Below are 23,122 nucleotides of genomic sequence, written 5' to 3'. Positions count from 1 at the left end.
ATCTTCCAGGAGTCTCACACTAAATGGAGGTTAAAATTGTGATACAAAAAAAAAAAAAAATAGGGAAAGATTCCTTATTTATACTAATGCTATTCAAAATTCTGTGGATCACATTTGGGAATCCACACAAAGGAGATGAATTCTAATGTTTAAAGTTATTGAGCATAAAATTTTATCAACAAATAAACAAGCTGTAGAAAGATGCAAAGAACTGGAAATGTTTATTAATCTCTTTGAAGGGCTGCTGCAATTCAATCATGTGGATGCCTCCCAGCTGGCAAGAAAACAGGATTGCTCAAAGGTTTCTGATTGAAAAGCCTCACACAGCTCTCTAGGCAAGAAGTTTGGCGGTGGTGCTGAAAAAACCACAAAGACAAATTCCCAAATATTTATCATATGATTTGTATTCTGCAGCCATTCCCAGTCTCCGCGATAACAGTGGAAAGGATGAAGTCAGACTGCAGGAATAGAATGCTTGAGCAAGGACTTACATACTGAGCACACCACAGAAGGCCACAGCAACAGACCTGCCTTCTATTACTGAAGCTCATTAAAACAGACAATTTACCTTTGGGCAAAAATACAAGCAGAAAACCTTGATTTTAAAGGTTCACAGTAATCTTACTGATTTTTAAAAAAAGTGGCATTTTCTGCTAAAACCTCCTGTGTGAACTATCTCCCTTCATATTTCTTTAATTACAGAGAACTGAGTGGTCTGCAGCAAAGAATAATACTAGAGCTACTTTCAAAGAAAGTGAAGGAAGAGGTCTGTGTCCTAACTCTAGGAAACCCGCATGCCCGCCTTGTTTTAATATTTATAGAAATAGCAATGCCCTGTGGAAAAGAGATTCAAAAGATTCAGCTAAGGACTTTTTTTTTAAAATATGTAATTTTCATATGATCACAATTTTTAACTTGAAAAAATGTAACATATTTCAGGTTAATAAATATTACTTTTGTCATATTTGTATGTGAATTCATTCTTGGTTTATCTTAAAAGAGTTTATAGCTAGAAATGGGTCTCTATACTAATATTAAATGACTCATGTGTTCATCCTATGTTAAAAATGATTATAATTTAATATTTAATTAAAAATTATCACACACACACAAATAAATAAATAAATAACCACTCACCCCACAGCATGGCTTAGTATTTGGGTGACATTAACTGTTCCGTCTATTTTCCATGACCAGATAGGAGTCCCAACATTGCTTGAGCCCCATACAGAGAAGTCAAATAAAATTAAGAAATTAGACTTGCTTATATTATCATGGAAAATTGATTAGGTTTCTCCCAAAATTTATTGGAGTTCTTTGTAAATAACAAGGAAGGACTCAACTTATATTTTTAGAATAAATGAAAGTTACTTATTTACAAAAAAGTCTTGGATTTAAGGTATAAGATTTGTATTTAGTAAAACTATAACTGTTATGCAATTTCTAGACAAGGTTTAAGGATACTTAATAATTATTGGCTTCACCTTTATTATATTTACAGATGAATAGTCTTCTTATTTCAAGACAATATTTTTCAAGTATCCAATTTTGCATTGTTATTAAAAGGCAAAAAACAACAAACAACAACATTAACAAAAACTTAAATAAAACTAGTAATGTAGATGCAAAACTTCCAGGTGTTTACGGTGGGAACCACAAGCATGCTGACTATAGTAATTCACACATCTATCCTTAGCATCCCAAGCATTGGAAAACTGGCCGCTCTCAAAGAATATTTAAAGTAGACTCACAGTGTGAATTTTTCTAATGCTCCCTGCCTTAGTTACTATTTTTAATTTTTCCAAGCTTCAAAATAGGACTACTTAAATCATGTGTGTGTGTGTGAAAATACTGCATTAACCTGTATAACAAAATGCAGCAATAAGACTATGTGAATATTTAAATATTCAAATGCTAGAGTTTTTTTTTAAATAAACCCTTGTCTAGAATTGTTTTCTGTTTTAATACTAAAAATCTAATAAGTGACAGGAGAAAAGAGGAAGAAAAACCATAACAAGGAATCAGGGGAATAGTTTTTCAAAGCATATTCTTTGAATTCTCACTCAAGAGAATTGAACCCATTAAAAATGAAGCTAAGATTAATATTTTATAATACATAAGATAAAATAGATGTATTTTCTGAGACAGAAGCTTTTCAAGTTATACCAATTTGGAAATCATTATTTTCACTTGCTTACTTAAAAATTCCTTTGAATTGCTATTCAACTCATGTGACAAGCCCCAAAGCAAATCCAGCCTCTGATTATCATAGCTTGCATGTGGCTTTAGTTTTCCATTGTACTATACAATCATGCAAAAACGTAGACAACATTTCTAAGCCAAGAAATCATTCTCTCCTATATTACTCTCAGGACAAGAATACGCTCCTTGACTTGAGCAAGTGTGGTTGCCTAATGAGTGTACCTGAAGGACAAAGGAGACTGGACAAGGACTGCAGGTGGAGACCAGAGGCTGTAAAGAGAGCTCTGGGGAGAGGGACCCTGTGTGAACATCCAAGGTGTGATGCCAGGGCTAGATCAGAAGGGCATATCCATAATAGTTTTATCTCCAAGGCACTGGAAAGCATTGAAAGGATTTAGTTGGGCCTGAGAAAGCCAGAGTAAGGTTGGGGGTAGTCAGATGTGCACCTTAAAGAAACATTTTGGGCCACTATCTAAGAATATACTCTTGTGGAAAAGTCTAGGAGGCCAGGTGAGGGTTGGGGGAAAAAGAGATGTAGAGAAATGGAGACATTAAAGATAATTAGGAGTTTAGAAAGAAAGGACAATTCTTTGTAGAAGTGTAGAAGACACAAGATTTAACAGAATCACCAAGGTCCCCAGGTTTGCATGGTGAAACCATTTATTACCGTAGAAAGCACAGAAGATTCACCTGCAGAGGAAGTGCCATAAATTCAGCTAGGAATAAGATGCATTTGGGGGCCTTTGGGGAAATAGAAGCTGAAATATCCAAGTGGATTATGGGAAATACTATAAGAGAGATACAGATTTATAGAATTTATAGCTGATCTACCTATAAATAGTTATTAAAGCAATTGAAAAGAATTACCCAGGGAGGAAAGGTAGGAGGAGCAAATGGAGGGGCAATACCAGTGTTTAAAGGATAGGCTAAAAGCATGCAGCAAAGTAGGAGATAATCAGAAGGGAAAGTTTATATTTGAAAAATGGAGTAGTGTTTACTCCAAAGGCTGATCAGAAATCAAGATTGCAGCTGAAACTAGTCATTAAAGCAACCACAGAGAGGTCATCTGTGACTTAGGGCAAGTGCTGCCAGCTAAAACTGCTTGGCACTGGAGTGGAGTGTCATAGGGCAGGGAGGGTCTCAGATGATATGTCCAGCTAACCCTTCATCAGAAAGTTGCTGATATGGGAAGAGGAGCAAACCAGTAGTACTGGAGCCCAGGCAGATAGAGAATTTGAGTGAGGCATCTTTCATTGAGGAATGCCAGGCGTTTACCCACCAACCCCACAGTTCCCCAGAGTTTTCTTGAGTGCAAACAGCAGGAAATATTAGATAGAAGGACTTACATTGTGGAGATAAACAGATAGAAAATAAAGGATAGCCTTGAGAGGGCCTGGAAGCTATTCCAACGAGCCCTGACTAGCTCTGCCCCAGGGTATTTATAGAGACGCCAAGGGGTGGAGCAAAAGACCACCCCCTCCCCCAGCACATCCAAGTGCAGACCATCTCAGACACCTGCACTCAGGCCAGTGGTCCTAATCATTCTCTATGAGGACCTGCTGGGTAAAGTCACGAGGAAACTGAAAATGGGCTCCCACAGAGGAATATATCAGTATATCAGTATGCTTAAACCCTGGTATGAAATGTCCAGTGAAAATGTATGTTGAAGTCACTTTTTAAGAGAATGAGGCTAATAACAGTTCACGGCCAATTGTATGACTGGAATACACTGGAAACTCTCTTCTGCTCTTTATGTGTATTAGTTCCACCAATGCTTATAGAAGCCAATATATAATTATTCTACTTTACAGCCAAGGAAATAAAATCCTGAAGAGTTAGAAGGGCTGACTGATTGGATAATTTCCTTTACAGGGCATGGAAGGCTGTCTTGTACGGGAATTTTCATGTCTAGGAATTTCCCTGGTAGAGGGGAACAAAGATTGACAAGATAGAAAGGAAATGAGAGGCAGGCAGATATATGTGTTTGGAAGGAGAAGGAAAGTTCTCTTGTACCTTCTATTTTGTCTGTCAATCAAGAGCTAAGGGCATCTGCCCACCATGCGAGAGCAGTAGTAGGCTGGTAGGTTTGAAGTATGGGGAAGGTTTAGATAGACACTGAAGTGAACGGGAAATACCACTGACTACCGAACATCAAAAGACTGCCACACATCACTAAGTCCTCCCAGCAGCCAGAGAGAGAGATAGAGAACAAATAGTACTATTCATTAGTGGGGCCACAGGGTCCCTTCTATGCAGCTTCAGGTCACAGCAGAGGTGGCTGCATTAAGTCTGTTTGAGAAGATTCTGGAAGTTGGGTCTTGACTACACATTAGAGGCATGGAAGACCTTGAAACCAACCGAAAGAGATAAGGAGATTGGGATGGGGTAGATACGTTGAACCTGTACTTATTTTCAACTTCTTCAAAAGTGGAGTACGATTATATCTAATCCAGCAAGCAAGTGGTGATGGAACTGCATCCAAAATGTGAAAGTAAAAGACGGAGTTTAGTGGAAGGGTTGAGGTTACTCTCTGCACTCCCTACTTAATCGATGAAACTAAAACAGCTTTAAAACTTAAAAATGTCAAGCCTATTCATTTTATATAGAAACAGACACATGAGAACAGGCAAAAGAGGAGCTATCTGAAGATCACTTGCTGTGGGAGCCACAGAAGTTTTCTTGTGAGATCTGAATTTGCCTGACACCGCAGAGCTGCATAAAGGGATGGTTTGACCACAGGCAAGGTTGCCGGGTGTCTGGGATGGTCTGCACTTGGCTGTGCTGGGGGGAGGTCTTTTGCTCCACCCCTTGGCATCCCTTTAAAAACCCTTTGGTGGAGACAGTCAGGGCCCGATGGATAAGGATCCAGGCCCTCCCGAGGCTATTCTGTTTCTGTCTGTCTCTCTAACTATATTTCTATCTAATATTTCCTGTTGCTCCTGCTCAAAAGCACCCTGGAGAAAAGTGGGGGGTGGGATACCCCCCCACAACTTGCCATTATTGTTTTAGAAGGATTTAGCTCATTAATTAGCTAAAATTGAATCATATAGTTTATTCTCCCCCAGACTATTAATTGGGAAAAGGAAAAAGAAAGGAAGAAAAATAAGCTCTCAGTTGAATCCCCAAACTGCATAAGTTTTCTGTGGGTGTTAGAAAATTAAATATTTGGAAAAAACTTATGAAGTAGACCATATATGCATTTTACAAATAAAGATACAAAGATTTAGGAACACTAACTTGTCTGATACAGCTCAGCAGAGAGCCGAAGAAACAATTGCCTGAAGAGAAAAAGCACACCTTCATTCTCCCATACGCACTCACTGACGGTGACTTCACTCACTGACACAGCTATGTAGCCTTACATTCTGAAAGTTTCAGAAAAATTTCAAACAATGCTGAGTAAGTTTGAATATGCTATGAAGATCTCAATGAAAACACAGGTGCCAAAGGAAAAATTCACCAATGGACCAATAGGTGGCAGTATAACATGGGCCTCTCAAAAATTTTAAATAATATTAATTAGCAAAAACTGATGGAGAAGCTACATATTGTACTTGGTGCTCTTTGTACTCAGTCAAGATTCTAAGTCAAATCCCTTTCTTCCCAAAGGCTACAGAAAGTGAGTAACGATTCAAGAGGAATCCAAAGCTGCTGTCTGCGATCGTCCGTTTGAGTAGCAAAGGTTTTGCATAAAAGGAAGGAGCGACAAAGGAAAAGGGCCGAAGGGGAAGAAATGGAAAGAAAAGCAGAGGGCCAGAAGGAGAGAGGAAAGAGGGTGAGAGGAGAAGGGAGGAGGAGAGAAGGTAGCGAGGGAGACAAAATGAGGAGGAGAACAAACGTAGTAAGGGGACCCTCAAGAAGCCGGAGTCATAACAGAGCCTGTTTATCCCTCAAAACTCATCTCAAAATGTGTGCCTGATCACCTCAGATCCCAGCCTAACTTAAATTCTGGCCAGCCCCTTTGGCATCTATCTGATACACCATCAACATCCCGAAAGGTATGTCATGGTTATGCCCTCCCTTCGGTTAGACCCCAAAGAACAGGAGATCCTAGCTCAGAGTAGGAACAGCAATAACCACAGATGGATGAGAGGATGGGTGGGTGACTGGGGTGTGGCCTTTCGGCATCCCTTCTATTTAACCCTTTTTTAATCAGACGTTGGTAGGACGCGCTTATCAATCTCTTTTCTAATGTGAAATTCCACTTCATTCTTTATGTGTGGCAATCGATGGTAAGGAAAAGGTCTTCCCCTTTGGTAAAAATGAAGACGTTTAAGACGAGATCAAGCAAACAGGAAGCAGCAATGGTAGTTAGAACGGTCTGATGGAGGGAGACAGGCTATCTAGGAAGCTGTAACCATATGCTAGGCTTAAACACTAGACTTGTCTAATCCTTCTAACAGCATTACAAGCTAATTACTATTATTAAGTCTATTTTATAGGTGTGAAAATGAAGCTGAGAGAACTTAATTTGTTCACAGACATTAACTGGTAAGCTGCACTTACACCATGCTGGGTCCGAGGGGAGTCCTTAAACAGTTCCTATGAGGTGCACAGTCAGAACCAGGCACACAACTGACTGGAGTCCAGGGCTCTGAGATTCAGGCCCTTGTATCTTTCATTTACTACTCATCACAAACCTCTATGCAGACGAGGAAACTCATTTCACTCTCCTGCTGGCTCTCGGATGAGCGCCACAGTGAGGCCAGCCAGTAGCTGGGCTTCTTAATGGAAAAATAGACACAGGTGTTTTTCTCTGGGCCCCTAATTCAAGGTCATTTATCCGGTCTTAGTTTCACTAATTCTCTACCAGGCCATTCATTTTAAAATTTCATATACTACAATTATCACCAGGGCTGGGGTTAGGAAGCCATGGAGGAGCTTCCAGGCTTCCCAGCAGTAGCCCCAACTGCTTGTCTGTGTGTGGGGGGTGGGGGTGAGGGTGGGGGTGGAGGATGGTAAGCAGGCCTGAGAAGCACATCTCAGATCACTGCCCAATCAGAGGACAAGAGGAGGGGATCAACTTCTTGGGAAAACAAGGGGCATTCCAGCTTATGGTAACACGGCATCAACAGACCCCCAAATGAAAGAGGTTACTGAAAATTTTATTCTCATTCTGATACTGTTTTGATGTTCAATAAATACGCTTGAAAAAAAACAGAAGAAAAGGAAAGCTAACAGAAAAACCATGGGATCATACCTGTTAGGCCAAAGAAATAATAATGAACATCTTTAGTCTTTCATTTGCCCGTTTTCTTGGATGATGTCATCTCAGTCCCTGTAAAGCTGATAGGAAAGTTATCTCCTTTCAAAGGCAATTTTCCTTTGATTAAATAGCATTAAATTCCAGAAGTGGCGAAAGGAGACCCATGGAGAGTTGAGACAACACAGGACAGATTCCCAGTTTCTAGGTTTATTTTCTTACAAATTTTCCTGCCGTAGCTTGGAGAGGAGAAAGGTCACAGCGAAGCTGTGCGGTTACTCACTAGGTCACATGATGACAGGAATGGAGAAAACTGCTTGAGAACAATGGTACGGCGGGTTTCAGGAATGAAGCAGCAATCAAGATTGCCCTCAGCTCTAACCCGGCAGAGGTGTGCTTGGCTCTGCATGCTCTTCGGAACCCCAAGCTCCCATCTCCTTCCCTGTCCCTCAGGCCTGCAAACAGCTCCCCTAACTCCGGCGGCTCCTGCAACTGCTGTCATAGCAGTTGGCCGCTAGCGGCGCTCTGTTCGGTTTTGCAACAACGCTGTCTTTTTGAGTAGACATTTCAAAATCAACCCTCCCCCCCCCCCGCCCCCCAATCTTCTAGCAGAAGAAAAAAAAACAATTATTTTTAAAAGGGTGTTTACTAGAAAGTTGATGGTGGGAAAAGTACAAAGTCATAGACATAAACTATATTATGGAAAACAAATTAGTAATATAACTCAGATCTAGCTATAGCTTTCTGAGAAGACATTATAAATGCCTTTTCTAAGCCTAGACTGATACGGGTGCTGAACCAATCCTCAGGGCTCCTAGATGAGGTAGGTACCTGACAGAAGTGTCTGGTCATCTTCCCCTCACCTCCTTTCTAGAAAGCTTTGCTGCTGGGTCAGGGGACTCGCCACTGCCCTTCTCATACCTCCAATCTCTTAGGACCAGAAGGTACTTCTCCCTCAGGCCCAGAATTCAACATCTGGCTTTAGGCCTTCCGGTGCCTACCTCACAGATGATTTCCTGTGCCCTTTCAGTCAATCTTCGAGGTCCACGTACTGTCTAGTCATCGGAGGCAGTTCATTAGGGAAATGTCCAGACTCGGCCTCTCCTACCTGGATGCCCAGCTTTATACACAGCCGTTCCAGGTATCAGATTTTCAACCATTTTAGTCCACTTTCCCAAACAGTATACACCTGCTTGACCCACCCTGTGGTCCCCCTTTTTTTTTTTAATGCAGTCACTGTTCCTATGTTTTGGCTAGTTTCTTACCCTGTTCTCACAAATGAACAAAAGGCCACAGACGCCAGATAGTGTGGTTTGAGACACTAACTTACATCTGATTCCCCATTAGACAGGCAGAAAAATACATCCTCCATGCCTCAAAGTCCCTAGGCCCAAACCTCTGCCAGTCCTCTTCACCTGGACTTTGATGTAATTTCTGTTCGTCACTTAAAAGCATCTCTAACTGAAAACTCATTTGCAGAGCCTAGATAATTGGCACACTCCAAACCCAATGAATGTTCATTCCACACTGCCTCAGGTTACCCACTCCCCTCTCTGCCCCAAGTACTCTCTGGGCCCCCTCCTCAGGGAGTGATCTTGCATAATCCTAGCCATTACAGTTTACAGCATCTAAATACCTTAACCATAGCTTAACAATAACACGCATACAATAAGAGGAGGGTGGGTCACTCACACAAGCTCTTACAGGAAAACAGGCAGCTCTCTCCCTGGTAAGAAAAACATGGGTCTCCACCCCACCACAAAAAAAAATCCCAGGATGCCCCAGAATGCAGTTTCTTTTCTTCATGACGTGTTGTAAAACACGTCAGCTGCTCCTTGTTGCTGTGCAGATCACCCAACATCGGGTCACTGAGAGACAGCAGCGCTTGCTCGCACAGCTGATAGGATTAGGAGACGGTGCTTTGTCAGCCCTGATTGAGTCCAAGACAGCCCCAGCATACGCAGGTGAGATGTGAGGGAGAGGGAATGCGTAGGACTGGGAGGTGTGGAGATTGCATAGTGCAAATGTTTCTCTTTGGCAGTGCATCTGTATTGTCTTTTCTATGAAGTTTGCAGTCTGGGGGAGGTGGGGGTCTCTGTCAATGAAAACCTGTTCTTTAACACTCATCTGACCTCAGCAGCTGGCCACTTACATGTCACAGGATTTTTGTGAGACTCGTGTAAGATTATATTAGGTGAGAGGGCTCTGAAAATTGTAAAGTTCTCTGCATATTAAAAAATACAGATCATGTAATTCCAAATTTCACATAAAGAATCCCTAGATCTGGGAAGTAAGTATAGAGACTTTGTTTTCCTCCCAATCCATAACATGTGATCTCCTATATTTCTTGCCAGGTCTGGGCAGGTATATTATTTAAAACATCTAAGGGTTCAAGCCTTTAGAAAATATCAATTGCTTGATATTATCAATTGCTTGATATTTTCTAAATATCCAAGAAACATTTTCTTCTTCAAGAAAATGCCACAAAATTACAAAAGAAGACAATAAGTACTTAAGTATAAAATAAAAATGGTGCATAATGATAGGCAGATGAGAGATGAATAGCTTAAACAATATTAGATTAAATCTCTTTGATGCTATAGCCAAATGTTAAATTTCTCCTAATGACATGAGAAACACTTCAATGAAATTAAAGGCAATGAAGATATGATTATTTGTAAAACTTGCCTTTTAGAACAGCAGAAAAACAGGCTTGGTTTCCAAAACTACAGAGCCAAGAGGCATCTGAACAGTAAACCATCAGACTTTCCCTCGGTAAGGTTGCTATGGCGACAGCGAGGCTACTGCACAGCCTCTCAGTGCCTGCACTTCTGCAGTAGAAGCTTTCGCTGAACACATGTTGGATTTTTTAGGCACACATCCCACCATTAAATACAAAGACACATTGGAGGCAGCTTTATCTGAGTCATCTGCTAAACACAAGTTGTATCCGTGTTCTTCATCCTGTACCAGTGGGCCCTGTATGGGGTTGTGGAACTCATTCATTTAGGCATTCATTCATTTGGTAGTTATGCATTGCTGCTACTGCATGGAAGACATATAGTGCCAGGCACTGCCTACAATCCCTGGTGAAGTGAGTGGGCAGTTCTGAAATAGGATCATAACAACAGTTCTCCTAGGGTAAGCACAGGTGGCCTGGGGGGGCTCGGGAGGTTTCCTGGAAGAAGCTGTCTAAAATTAAACTTACTGTCTTTCAGAATGGAGGAGGATGGGTGGGTAGAATGCAAGAACCATAAACAGGGGGACCAGTAGTGTGCAAAAGTCTGGAGGGAAAAGAACACGAAACCTCCGGAGAACTGAAGGACTAGGATTTGAACAACAACCATTTGTGGAGAGAGCAAGAGCAGCAGGCTTAGGGGATGTGCGAGGGCAGGGAGCACCTGTAGAGGAGGAGAGGCAAACACAGCATCCAGAGCTTGAAAGGCCTTGGTGCCATCTTGAGGGGAGGGGGGCTCTGAACACTACCTGCTAGAAAACAGTGAGTCATTAATGAGGTTAATGGAGAAGTATGATTTGACTTAGCTTTGCATAAAGGGGCCAAGGATTTGCTCAGGAGTGCTTACTTAGCAGACACAAGGCCTTATTCTCCAGCACTACCAAAATAAATAAATAAATACACCAATTTGTTTTCCATGAAAGCTTTGTGGATGAAAAAATAAAATGAACTAGTTGGTTAGAAAAGAATATGGGTGAGAGACTGGAAGCAGAAAAGCTCCAGCTGGCCCACTACTGAAATAACTCAGAGCAAGTTAGACTGCAAATGACGATAAGGAGGATAAATGGTGCACAGGAGTGGTCATGTGCAAGTCCTGTGAGCAGGTAGGCAGACGTGAGGCTTCAGTCACTAGGAATAGTGACACTGGTCACGGTAGAAGAAGAGGGGTTTGGATGACGTCAGAACTGCCCCCTGAGATTCCGATTTGAATAACGCTGTGGACAGTTTCAGCTGTTAGGTCCCTGCAACCAATTTTCAGTTCTTGGTAGGGAGTGCAGAAGCAACTCTTGATGTCTACAGTGCATTTCTAGCTCACCATTTACAAACTCTGGCACATAAATTTAGAAATAATAAATTATATGAGCTCTCTTGGGCTGTACCTTGGTGAGGTCCATAGTTAAGACAGTTGTGGGTATAGAAAGGATGAATTAATCACCTCTTCTCCCCCAGAGAGTCCTAAGATTATGTCTCTGTTAAGTAGATAGAAAGGGGATCAGGATTTGTGGAATACAATCTCTTGGGGTTTTAAGAAGCCAACCAATTGATTCCACTAATCCTCCCACTTCAGGATCTCTGGGAACTCAGGCATTCCTGGGTTTCAGAGTTGGTACTCAAAAGAATACAAACAAGATAGTGGAAATTGTACTACATCACCATTAATCACAATCCTTGCACACAGGACCCTAGGGTGTTGAGATGGTTCACCACTCACATTGCTACCTAGAATATTCTCTACCTCTGAGTAGAGGGTGTGTAAGTCATTTTACAAGTTTAAATCTATCACCAGGTAAGACCTGAGTGAGCATAGCAAGGCTATCAACTCTTCTGTCCTCCTCAGAGACATTTTGAGCTTTTTAAACATATTTGGCTACACCACAAATGCTTTCTTCTGCCTGTCATATAAAAGACACGTGCAGATATTGGATCACCTAAACCTGACCTAGCTGCCCTTGGGAACGGTCTGCTTTGTCAGTTGGATACAGCTACTTTGTTTTCCTTCTTTACCCCTCCCAGCTGCCTTCGAGTGGGTATTATTATCCCCCATGTTCACCAAGACGAATTTGAAGAAGGGTCTCTGCTTGGAAGGACTGACGTGCTGCCTTCATCTTGGTTCCCCAGTACAGGTGTCCTGTCCCCTCTACAGTCTATATCAGGGCCTTCTTCACTGTGTAGTCAGGGAGCAGTTGTAGAGCTGGGCATGGGGCTGTGTGCTCGGTTAAAAAGCCTGGGTATGGGCGCTGGGCTCCTGCCTCCTGGTGTCAGCTGGGTTTCACTACCACCTTAGGCCCTTCTGACGCAAATTCCTCCAAGGAGAACCGCAGCCTTGGAAGGAAGTCCTGCAACCCAGATGCTGTGTCAGTCCTGCAGCATTGGTTTGCCTGGGTTTCTGGACCAGGGTATGCGCGCCCCACCTCCCTCGGGCGAGGCCATGGTAGAGAATCATATGTTGACTTAAAACCTAGAGGTCACAGAGGGACAGCGAGTGGGGAGGGTGACTTTCCCAATTTCTCCATCTTGGCCCTCGGGTGTCGCAGCTTTTCTCACCTTCTCCATCCAACTTGCACCCCTTGCCCATCCCAGACCAGGTGCAAAAAAAAAAAAAAAAAAAGATGGGGACACTCCGGGGCTGGCGATGCTGCGAAGAAGCCTCAGTCTGCCCGCAGTGGGTCGGGCTAGGCTTGCAAGGGAGGGGCGCTGAGAGCGGGACGTGGCGGGCGACCTGGTGGGTGAGGCTCCCGGAGGTGCCAGGCAGCTGTTCCCGGGGCCGCAGGTGAAGGCGGCGACCGGGAGGCGCCTCCCGAGCGGCCCGCGAGCGGCGGCACCACGTGTCCGGCGGGGCGGGGCGGGGCGGCGGGCGCGCCCTCGGAGCCGAGCGCGACCGCTGGCGGGGACGCGGCGGACCCGCTGCTGCTGCGGCCGCTCGCAGCCCGGGGCTCACACAGTCTCCTCCTTCGCTCGGTGCTCACAGGTGCCTCCTCCTGGAAGGCGGCGGCGGCGGCGCGGGGAGCCGGCAGGCAGCGGCGAGATGGGGCCCCTCCGGGAGAGCAAGGTAAGGGGGGGACCCGGTGTGCGGGCACGGTGACAGGGTCCGAGGGGGCTTTCAGTAGAAGAAGACAAGGTGGGTATAGCCTGCCTAGGAGAGAGCCAGGTGAGAAATGGACCCTGGTGTTCAGAGTCCAAGCAATGGGGGGTGGGGGGGGGGGTGGGAGAGTAGGCACTGGAGACAGCAGGGAAGCCCAGGGTCATCCGATGGTGATGGGATGTAACAGATGGGGAGGTGGCACTCCAGGAAGAGATTTGGGGGATTAATATGAGGATTTAAAAGATTGGGTTTAGAGGGTTAATCCTAGCTCCTGAAGATGTGACTTGAGGTGGAAGCTTTTAGCGGGTGTCGTGTGTTTGCCTGTGTGTATATGTGTGTGATAATGCAAAGGGAATTTGGTGTATTCGTGACTGAGAAATAAAGACTGCAGCGTGACAGTGACCCAGCTCAAGAGTCTGCAGTATGCCAAGCAGAGTGGTTGGCGTGGGATACCTGCTGGGTGACTGATGGGCTGGACAGATCCAGAGTCTGGGTGTGGCTTGGATGCAGCACCAGGATGGCATGGATGCCTGAGCCAGGTTCCGGGCTGCAGGGGGTTTTCCCTGTGGAGGCCTCCCAGAGGTGTTCGCTTTGGCCTTGACCCTTCCTGGTAAGCTGTGGAAACAAGTAGGAGGTCATGTTGGGAAATGGCATCTGCTACTTAAGCCAAAGCCTTCCTTCAGTTACAGAGGTTGGAAGGAGCTGTGGAATTTTTGCATAAAAAGCTCTTCCTGGGAATCTAGTGTAACAAGGCGGAGTAGTGGTGACCCTGAAAACTGGTCTGAAGTTCTCTTCTAGATGATGTACAGCCTTTGCCTCTTCCAGCCTCAGCTTCCCCATCTGTTCAGATGAACTTGAATAAGTGTCTGTGTTGAAGATTGAGGTGTAAGGATCCATTAAATGAGCTAATGGTGGAGACAGAACTTGATTTGTATTATGTTTATTTATTTGTGTGGGGAGGCAGTGTGGGTGTCACAGCATGTGTAGAAGTCAGAAAAAAACTTGCAGTCCTCTTCCTCCACCATGTGGGTCCCAGGGGTTAAGCTCAGGTTGGCTGACTTGACTAAGTACCTTTATCTACTGAGTCATCTTGGCTATTAAGAAAGGGGACTTTTACATGGAAAACACTGTCAAAAATATACTCCGTATTCATGTTTTAAAGCCAAAGCATGGCAAGATATTAGACATGCATTTTTAAATAAAGAAAATTTTCTTCTCATGGTTGTCCTGTTGGAAAAAAACAAAAGCTAGATGTGATGTAAAAGGTGGAGCCATTTTCCTGGGTATTGGATGTGTTTGCTTTTCTGTTGGCAGCCAGCCTTGTGTACCAGGATATTAATGAATAATTAAGACCCTGTCCGGAAGAGGAGGGAGTTTAAAGATAAGTGTGTATGATCCATTATCTAGTTGGTGAGGAGACAGAAAAACAGAAGTGAAATTGTTACCTAGTTCAGGCATAACACAAGAATCTAAAGGGAAAAACCAAAAAGCTGGGGTGCACTGTGAGTGACACAGAGCCTTCGAGACCCTCGGGCTTGAATGTGATGGAAAAAGACAGGATGAGAAGGTGAGGCAGGAATGGCGTGGAGGTGTGGGATGGATGGCGCTTATGCTGATGAGTGTTCTCTCTCTCTCTCTCTCTCTCTCTCTCTCTCTCTCTCTCTCTCTCTCTCTCTCTCGTGTGTGTGTGTGTGTGTGTGTGTGTGTGTGTGTGTGTGTGTGTGTGTGTGTGTGAGAGAGAGAGAGAGAGAGAGAGAGAGAGAGAGAGAGGCTTGTAGACTTGCACTTGTGCTATTTATGGGATCGAAAGGCAAGGCTTGGGAGCTTAGTTTCAGCAACTGAGGTACAGACTGCTTGTCTGTTCTGGGAGGGCTCGGTGCTCAGAAATATGACCTCTCAGAAACCGAGCCTTGCAGGAGCAAAGAGAAAATGATTGCTTTCTTTTGGCTTTCCAATTTGGAGAAGGAGCAGAGGGTGCAGCATCAGGAGAAGGAGATTTCCAGGAGCCGGATTCCCCGCTTGATTCTGCGGCCGCATCTGCCTCAACAGCAGCAGAACAAGGTTTCCCCGGCCTCCGAGTCTCCCTTTTCTGAGGAAGAGAGCCGGGAGTTCAACCCCAGCAGTTCTGGACGCTCAGCGAGGACAATCAGCAGCAACAGCTTCTGTTCAGGTACAGTAGCACTGTGGGCGTCCATGGCAGGAAGATGTGACCTGCAGACTGTGGCTGATCCTCGAAGCTACAGCTAGGCACTTCGCCAACCACCACAACATGTGCGGTGACCCTTTCTGGCTGTTGTAAGATACCAATACAACAGTTTCCTATGGTTGAGCCCAGTTCAATTTCTTATGATTCAGAATGTAAAATTCAACTTCTTCTTTCTATACCTTTAAAGTGTGTTCTATAATTGAATCTAAAAATTATATTAGTTTGGGTTTTATACTAGCAATCTCTATAACTCCATGTACTTTTGATTATGAAATACCCCAAATAAAATAACTTCTAACGAAGTCAAGACCAAGGAGAACTATGCTGCAGGCCTGGCCCTGTAGTGTAGTGGGGGAAGAACACAGGCTTATTACCAGCCAGACCTGATTCCCAAGGTGGGCTGGAATCCCAGACCTACCACTTAGAGGCTGTGTGATCTTGATTAGGTTGCTTAAGCTTGGTAAACCTTAGTTGTTACAGCAATAAAATGGGACAATAAATACTGGTTGAGGATTCCTTATCAGAAATGTTTGCTGTTTCAGAGTTCTCAAATTTTTGGAGTATTTGCAGAGAGAAATAGATTGGGGGTAGGAGCAAAATCTAAACACAGAATTAATTAATGTTTCATACACACTTCATACACATAGCCCAGATATTTAATGTGCCTACCTTTTATATGTAATCTGTTACATGAACTTAGGCGTTCATTTTTCTCCACCCATAGCTGATGGCCTATTTCATTACTTAAAAAGTCACACATGTTATAGCATTTTGGATTTGGGTTATTTGTATTATGGATAGAGTTGCTGGGAGGCTCACCTAAGGCTATCCCTAGTGTAGAGCCTGGCTTATGGAGAGCTTTAATTTCTGATGGTTCTTAATGTCATGAATACAGCTGTCTCTCCAACACACAATGAAGAGGGTTTTTTTGTTTTGTTTTGTTTTTTGTTGTTTTTAAGTCAGAAGCATCCTTTATGAATACCACACTGTTTCTCAAATGCTGCTGGTTCCAGTGGACAGCCCCTGTGGTACTGAGGCCTGTAACTTAAAAGGACATGGGTCTTTTCTAAGGAAATTTGGATGAAATTTAAAGTATTGACTGTCTTATTACAATAAGGATGTTTTGTAATGCACAAATTTTTCAAACTTACTAAAAGAACATGTGTAAGAGGGGTAAGTGGATCTGTATGCTATAACCAATGTTCTAACTTAGCAGGGCTGAGCATTCCACTATGTGTAAAGCAGAAATTGTACTTTCTTGATGAATGCAACTTTGACCTTATGGCCTTCATTCACAAGATGATCCTATTTTGTATATATGTTATATTTTAGAAATGTAGCCATCTACTGTTTAAATGCTGTTCCCCTGTGAAGCTTCAAATCCTTTCCTTCATTCTAAAACAAAGATATCACCATGTTTTATTCTGAAATGTATTTCCTTCCATTTGAATGAACAAATCTAGTTAAAAGAAAACTCACTTGTGGCTGTGTGATACTCTCCTGAGATGAAGAGGATGACCGTAAAGCTAGTGGCCCCATGGTTGTTTATTTGAACACCATTGTAGAGTTCGGAGCTCACTCTGATGAGCATGGATGGGGCATGACTTCCAGCTTTGTGTGTATAACTGGACTCCAGACTTATTCCTGATAGCCTTTTCACATACTAGCATTCTCTGTGACTGATTCAAGGTGAGTGTTTGTCAGAAGCTAAGTAGTTAGTCAAAACAACAGAAAAGTGAACAAATGTATTTTACAAAATATAAAAGCAAACCAATGAAACTGTTCATTTTGATTATGAGTCTTGTCTCTCCCATACCCATTTCCAGAATCATACCTTCTTCCCCGAAGACCTGTCTCTCATGAAGACCATAATGGTAGACATGAAAATCGAAAGGAGATATTGATCTTTCTGCCATTAACTGGCTGAGAATTGAGTGGCAGACACATATAATTATGGGTATCCACAAACCAGCTTTTCAATCCTTAGCCTTGCGCCTCATCTCCAGATAGGATTCCTTCCACTCCTGAATCCCTCCCTCATTTTTCCCCAGCGTCCTGTACTGGCAATTCCCCAAGGTTAGGGTCTGATGCCTTTCCCTGTCTTAAGTTCCTTTCCTGCAGAGCACTGATGAGCTCTACAAAGGCTTTTGAATCCTGAACTGACTGAAATTGACAGCAGCAAGGCCTTTGGGGGCATGTTAATGATGCTTCAGGAGGTCAGTCAGCGGGTGGAAAATAAATGGGTTTGGTTCTATGGGGAACACTAAAGCCGAAGGCAGTGAGGTAAAGAATGTAAAACATGTCCAGCCAGCAGGGGGAATAGCTGATTTCAACCCAGACACTGGAATACTGAGGCCAGAATATATATATGACCTAGTCACAGCAGTTATACCAGACAACAAGCACCAATGTTGACACAGGTTTGAATATGCCATTATCTGCCCATATGAAACCAGACCACTTACAGTGGTCAGCCATGTATGAGCCTCTCAACATTAGTATTTGTTCCTTATGAGCTCTTACATTCAGTACTACGAAGGGACCATGGGGAGTTAAAGAAATTCTAAAATCTGGAACTGAAAATACAGAGGAAGGTGTCACTCAAATGTCCTTTCTGAGATTTAACTTGAAAATTACATTTTTCTTTTTCCTAAGTGTGGTATCAGAAGCATTAATTGCAAAGAGCATTATCGGTTCTAAAATATTCAAATTTTAAAAGATAATAAATTTACAGGATAATAAATTTATATAGAGCTAAAGTTACTTAATATAAAAGATTATCCCTTCTTTTGATAGACTGACATTCCTATCATTAATATAAAAAGTTTCATAGCAGATAGTCCTTATACTTTGACAAAACAATGAGAACTCTGTTAGTGTTTTCTTTATGCCTACTATATGTTTTCTACTAATTTTGTTGATCAATAAAATTAAAAGTCTGACACCATTTCCAAAGTGACCTGCTCACCTTTACCTAGGGTCTCTTTTCCCTCCTGGACTCCACTGTCATCCTCCTTTCCTTCCAGGGGAGCCTTGGCAAAGGAGCATTTAATGGCTGGATAAAAATATGCTAATTTGCAGGTTGTGTCTATCTCATTTTGGAGGGAAGGAAATGTGTGTGACCTTTCCCCAATCATTTGGGGTGTGTCCCCAAAGAGCTTTTTCTCTGAGTGGCTGCTTGGAGGCGGAGTCACTGAGGATGAGTATGTGCTTTGCATTTCATCAGCACATGGATGTCTTCATATATGGACATCATTCCAGAGCTAAAGTAGACCCTTTGGAACAGTCCATATCCTGTCTTAGGCTTTGACTGCAGTTGGAGACAGCTAAGGCCAGGCCTTATTTTGTATACTACAAATAGAATATTGTGGGTTCTTAGCCTTATGTAAATAATACACAAGACGTACAGTTAATATTGTTAGTGGGAATACAACACCTGCTTTCATGTGCTGCTGTTCTACTCAAGCCAGGGTTTTGTCTCATTGAGAACATGATTTTGGCAGAGCATCACCATCCCTCTGCCCAGGTCGTCTTCCTTGTTTCTAACATGCCCATAAGAAGTGGTAAAGCCCACAATGGCTATTTGTGTTTTGAATGTAGCCCACTGAATCTAGGCTTCTATTTATTTTTTTCCCTCCCTTTTTGCAGGGGTAGAGGGGGTGCTGTTTTTATTTATTTATTTTAATTCTTCAAATCTGTTATTTTATTTTTTGATATTATAATATAATGTCATCATTAACCCTTTCCCTTTCCTCCCTGCCATTCCTCCCATATACCCTTCTTTGCGCTTTCAAATTCATGGCCTCTTTTGTTTTTGGTTTGGGGCTTTTGTTGTTGTTGTTGTTGGAGATTGTGGTTTTTGTTTGGTTGGTTTTTGTTGTTGTTGTTGTTGTTGTTTTGGTTATTAATGACTTGGTCATTTTATCATGACCTGGCTGCCCTTAGGAACCCTGGTGACATAGGTGAGTATGAGGTCCAGCCATCAGTCACCTGCCATAGTTAGCAGCCTGCTGGGCGTTCCTCCTTGCTTAGTTGAGGCAATAATTACCCCCTTAGAATTGGAGGCAGATGCACTGCTGGGTTTTAAGCTAGTTCTCCGTGGGGAGCCTTGTAAACATGGCAGGTGGAACAGATTATGCATACAGAACACTGGTTGTTTTATGGGCTACCAATAATTTCTCAGAATTCTCTTCATGCTTCTGATTGTACACGTGGAAATGAGATACATGGACAAGTTTATGAGTTCTGCTAAGGAAAACAGATACCAAAGAATCAGATTCAGACTTTCTTTGCCATCTAATCTCAAGTGAGGTATTGGCAGAAAGTGTTTGAGTTTTTACAGTAGCTTGGGTGAAATCTTGGACTGGCGCTGACCTCGAGGTAACCATTGTTGCTGTTTGCGGCAGAACAATTAAGGCAAATTATAACCTGCTTAACACCGCTGAGGCATGGCAAAGCCTTCAGAAATTTGCCAGGCCTTGCCAAGCAGAAATAGTTCTGCTTTGCTTTTGTCTGGCTTGAGGAAACTCAACATCTGGATAAAACGAGCCTTTGAACATGATGATTAGAATTGAGATGAACTGCTTCAAGCGACATAAGCTGTAATACCAAATTATACTATCATTGAATGACTGCCAACCTGCTGTGAACTGAAAAACAAAGACCCTAAGAACTGAATAGCACTTGAATGAGTCTGGGGGCCTAGACACTATGGCGTATAATACATATTCCAAGTACATAGCTTCTTCGGCCACATAAACATATACCTAGTGGAATAGGTTATGAGTGTTAGGCTTATAGGCAGTATTTCTTGTTATTACAAACAGAGGAGATAAGAACAAACTTTTTCCATTCAATTAAAAAAATCCTTAGAAATGGTGACTGGTTAATCATACTGAAGGAATTGAGTCACATCTATTGTATCCAAACTGAAGAATCTGTACATTCTAAAGCTCTCATCATGACAGTTTCAGATTATGTTGCTTGTCTGATTTAAAATCCCCAGTAAAACTTTACTTGTTTAAAATGTGGACATTCGGGCTCCTTCCTAAGACTGTCATCCTGGAACTCAAGAGCTTGAGAATCTACATTTTACAGGCTTACTCGATTATTCCCATGCATGCTGAAGTCCCAGGCTCATAAGCTTATGGTCTGTGTCATGTGAGTATATGTGAGTATGTGTAGGCAGTGGGGAGGGGGTGATGCCCCAAATCTCACTGTGAAATACACAAATACGGAAGATGGTGGAGCTGGCAGCCACCGGCTATGGGGCAAAAGAAATGCTCCAATATCCCCAAGAATTACAGTTTCTAGCTTTGTAGAGACAAATATCTCACATACCTAGTCTTAGCAGTAATGGCACTTACATTTATGTAATGGGTTTAATTTGTGCCAAAATTGTAGAAAAATAAAGGCGGGAGAAAGGATTTTCCTTCTCTTCCTGTGCAATCCACTCTCTGGATCTGCCTTCTGTACCTACACTTTTTATTCTCTCACTTTTGCTTCTTTGAGATGAGAATGACTGGTGGCCGACTTCAAGGGAGTGTGTGGGGCACACCTAGAAAGAAGCCCAGACACTCTGTGGCTACAGTGAAAGAAGTAAAGGAAGAGGAACGGACACCAGAGTGTATCAGGACTTCCATCCATACAAGTTCCTGACAGCACACATTTATCCAGTAAGCATTTGTTAGATGCTTGCTCAGGATGAGGAGTGTGCTGAGACTACAAGATTGAATGAAACACAGGGATTAAAAAGACCATTTTTTTTTTTTGCCTTAACTCAGATGCCTAAACAATAGGTCAATCAATCTTTAGATGTGATTCCTATACTGTTCATTTTACTCGCTCATTTCATGTCGCTGTCCCTTTTACCCATATCTACACACACCCCTGCCCTGTAATTTGAACTTATTCTTCCACTTACTGTCAACATTGGCCTCTCACATTTCCTACGCCCAACTTTTCAAAGATGTAACATTTGCTAGCATGGTGTGCTGAATAAACATAAACTTTGACATTAGCAGACTTCACTAAAAGCCTGAAATGGGATAGAAGCAGCTTTGACTAGACTAGGAAGGGCTTGTATTCCATGTCAAGCACTTGATGTGTGAGGATAAGTGTCCGTACAGAAGTCAGATCAATGGCGTAGACTGATGAAAGACACTAGAGGGGACTTTAAAACTAGGTAGTATGTGTGTTACTTCCACGGGCATTCAGAATCTTTATACAGCGTTGTAATTAACTCTGTGAGCCAGATAACATATGTCAATAGCCAGCTATGGCTCATGGGCTTCTATTTTGCAGTTCTCAAATATCTTGCAAAACCAATGCAGAGTTTTTAGCAGGGAGGAATTATGGCCAGTTTTCTAATTTAGAAAATTCTCTCTGTTTCCGTGGTGGAACAGTGGATGTAGGGGGCATGAGAGAATGGTGAAGAGCTTGCCTGGCTCTACAGTTACTGTGGCAGTACAAGCAATGAGGAATCGAATGATAGGTGTGAACTTTGGAACCACAATGAATAGGTCTTGGATACCAGTTGCATGTGGGAGGGAAAGGAGTGGTCTTATCTCGATTTCTACTGAATGAATACAGTGGAATAGCAGGGTTGGGAAAAAGGAAGAAGTTGAGTTAATTGTTCAGTTTAGATTTGATTGCACTAAAGAGAAAAGCAGAAGCCTTCAACACTGTTCGAAGATGGCAACAGCTGAACTTCATGGATGGGTATGTAGAGAAGGAAGTTGAGAGGGCGACCTTGAACAGAATGCCATAGGGGGAAACAGGCAGAAAAGGAGAGCAAGACACCCCCACCCCCACCCTGCCCAAGGCTGGATATGCAGAGAGAAGAAAGAATCTTCTTTATAGTCTCGGAGTCCACAGGAAGGAGAGTTTCCAGAGGAAAGGGACCAGCAGGTTCAGAGGCCACAGCTAGATTGCAAAAAGGTGGGCTGTATATAGCTAGAGAAATGGCTCCCTGATCAAGAGCAAGTACCGCTCTGGCAGAGAACTCAGGTTCGGTTTCTAGAACCCACATCAGGCAGCTCAAAATTGCCTGTAACTCTAGCTCTAAGGGACCCAACACCCTCTTGTACACCCTCATGTGCATAAGTTGACATATACACAAATAATTAAAAATAAAACTTCAAGAAAAAGCTGCATTAAATAGTTATCCAGGAGTAGACGTCAATGATGCCATAGTTACCCAGGAATAGGTAACAATGATCACCAAGGAAAAATTGTAGAAAACTGTTGCGAAGCCCAACCCAAATCACAGGAGACTGGAGCCTGGGTCCTGAGAGAAGGGTGGTAAGTAGAGAAAGTTCAGTTTATTCAGAGCATAAATGGGGAGGGAGCAAATAAAACATAATAAATATTGCATCAATATCAGGCAACAAGTACTTGATGAAGGTTTTAGACAATACAGGAAGAGGAAGAGATACTAAAAGTAGTGGTTTCTATAAAGCAGGATATGGGTCTGAGTATATTGCTGGATAGCTATTCCTAACCCAAGTCTGAAGTACTCCAAAATCTGAACCTTTGTGAATGTTTATGCACATTCCAACATCCAGAGAAAATTCAGAACATAAAATACTCTGGACCCAGGCATTTTGGAAAAGATATATTGAGACTGGAGTAGGAAAGTATAGAGTGAATGCAATTCAGAGCCTGGGTTATTTGCCCATGTTATGCTTCTTC

The 23,122-nt window shown here is 42.7% G+C and overlaps 2 protein-coding genes across 19 annotated transcripts in view; one reads left to right on the top strand and one right to left on the bottom strand.

Moving 5' to 3' along the window:
• The window catches only part of LOC128116485 (nonsense-mediated mRNA decay factor SMG5-like), a 122,577-nt gene extending 113,374 nt beyond the window's left edge, over nt 1-9,203 (bottom strand). For 4 of the 15 annotated variants that reach the window (XM_052747760.1, XM_052747768.1, XM_052747774.1 and 1 more), the window contains exon 1: nt 7,689-7,941. The gene's annotated coding sequence lies outside the window, so the exon portion shown is untranslated. Of the gene's footprint in view, nt 1-7,402; nt 7,668-7,688; nt 7,942-8,406; nt 9,077-9,097 lie in introns of those variants that run through there. The other 11 variants (XM_052747763.1, XM_052747771.1, XM_052747773.1 and 8 more) reach the window with 7 other exon arrangements.
• Sybu (syntabulin) overlaps nt 1-23,122 on the top strand; it is a 107,030-nt gene that overhangs the window by 20,693 nt on the left and 63,215 nt on the right. Inside the window, exons 1-3 of one of the 4 annotated variants that reach the window (XM_052747781.1) lie at nt 9,262-9,369; nt 13,111-13,191; nt 15,190-15,394. In XM_052747781.1, the coding sequence (XP_052603741.1) occupies nt 13,168-13,191; nt 15,190-15,394 (229 nt within the window). In that variant the 5' untranslated portion in view covers nt 9,262-9,369; nt 13,111-13,167. Of the gene's footprint in view, nt 1-9,261; nt 9,370-13,110; nt 13,192-15,186; nt 15,395-23,122 lie in introns of those variants that run through there. The other 3 variants (XM_052747780.1, XM_052747783.1, XM_052747782.1) reach the window with 3 other exon arrangements.

The sequence above is a fragment of the Peromyscus californicus genome, unplaced genomic scaffold (genome assembly GCF_007827085.1).
Source record: "Peromyscus californicus insignis strain IS unplaced genomic scaffold, ASM782708v3 Scaffold_20__1_contigs__length_68692818, whole genome shotgun sequence".
Classification (NCBI taxonomy): Eukaryota; Metazoa; Chordata; class Mammalia; order Rodentia; family Cricetidae; genus Peromyscus; species Peromyscus californicus.
The sequence above is the reverse complement of the archived record's forward strand: the minus strand, read 5'-3'. Positions and strand labels throughout refer to the sequence as shown.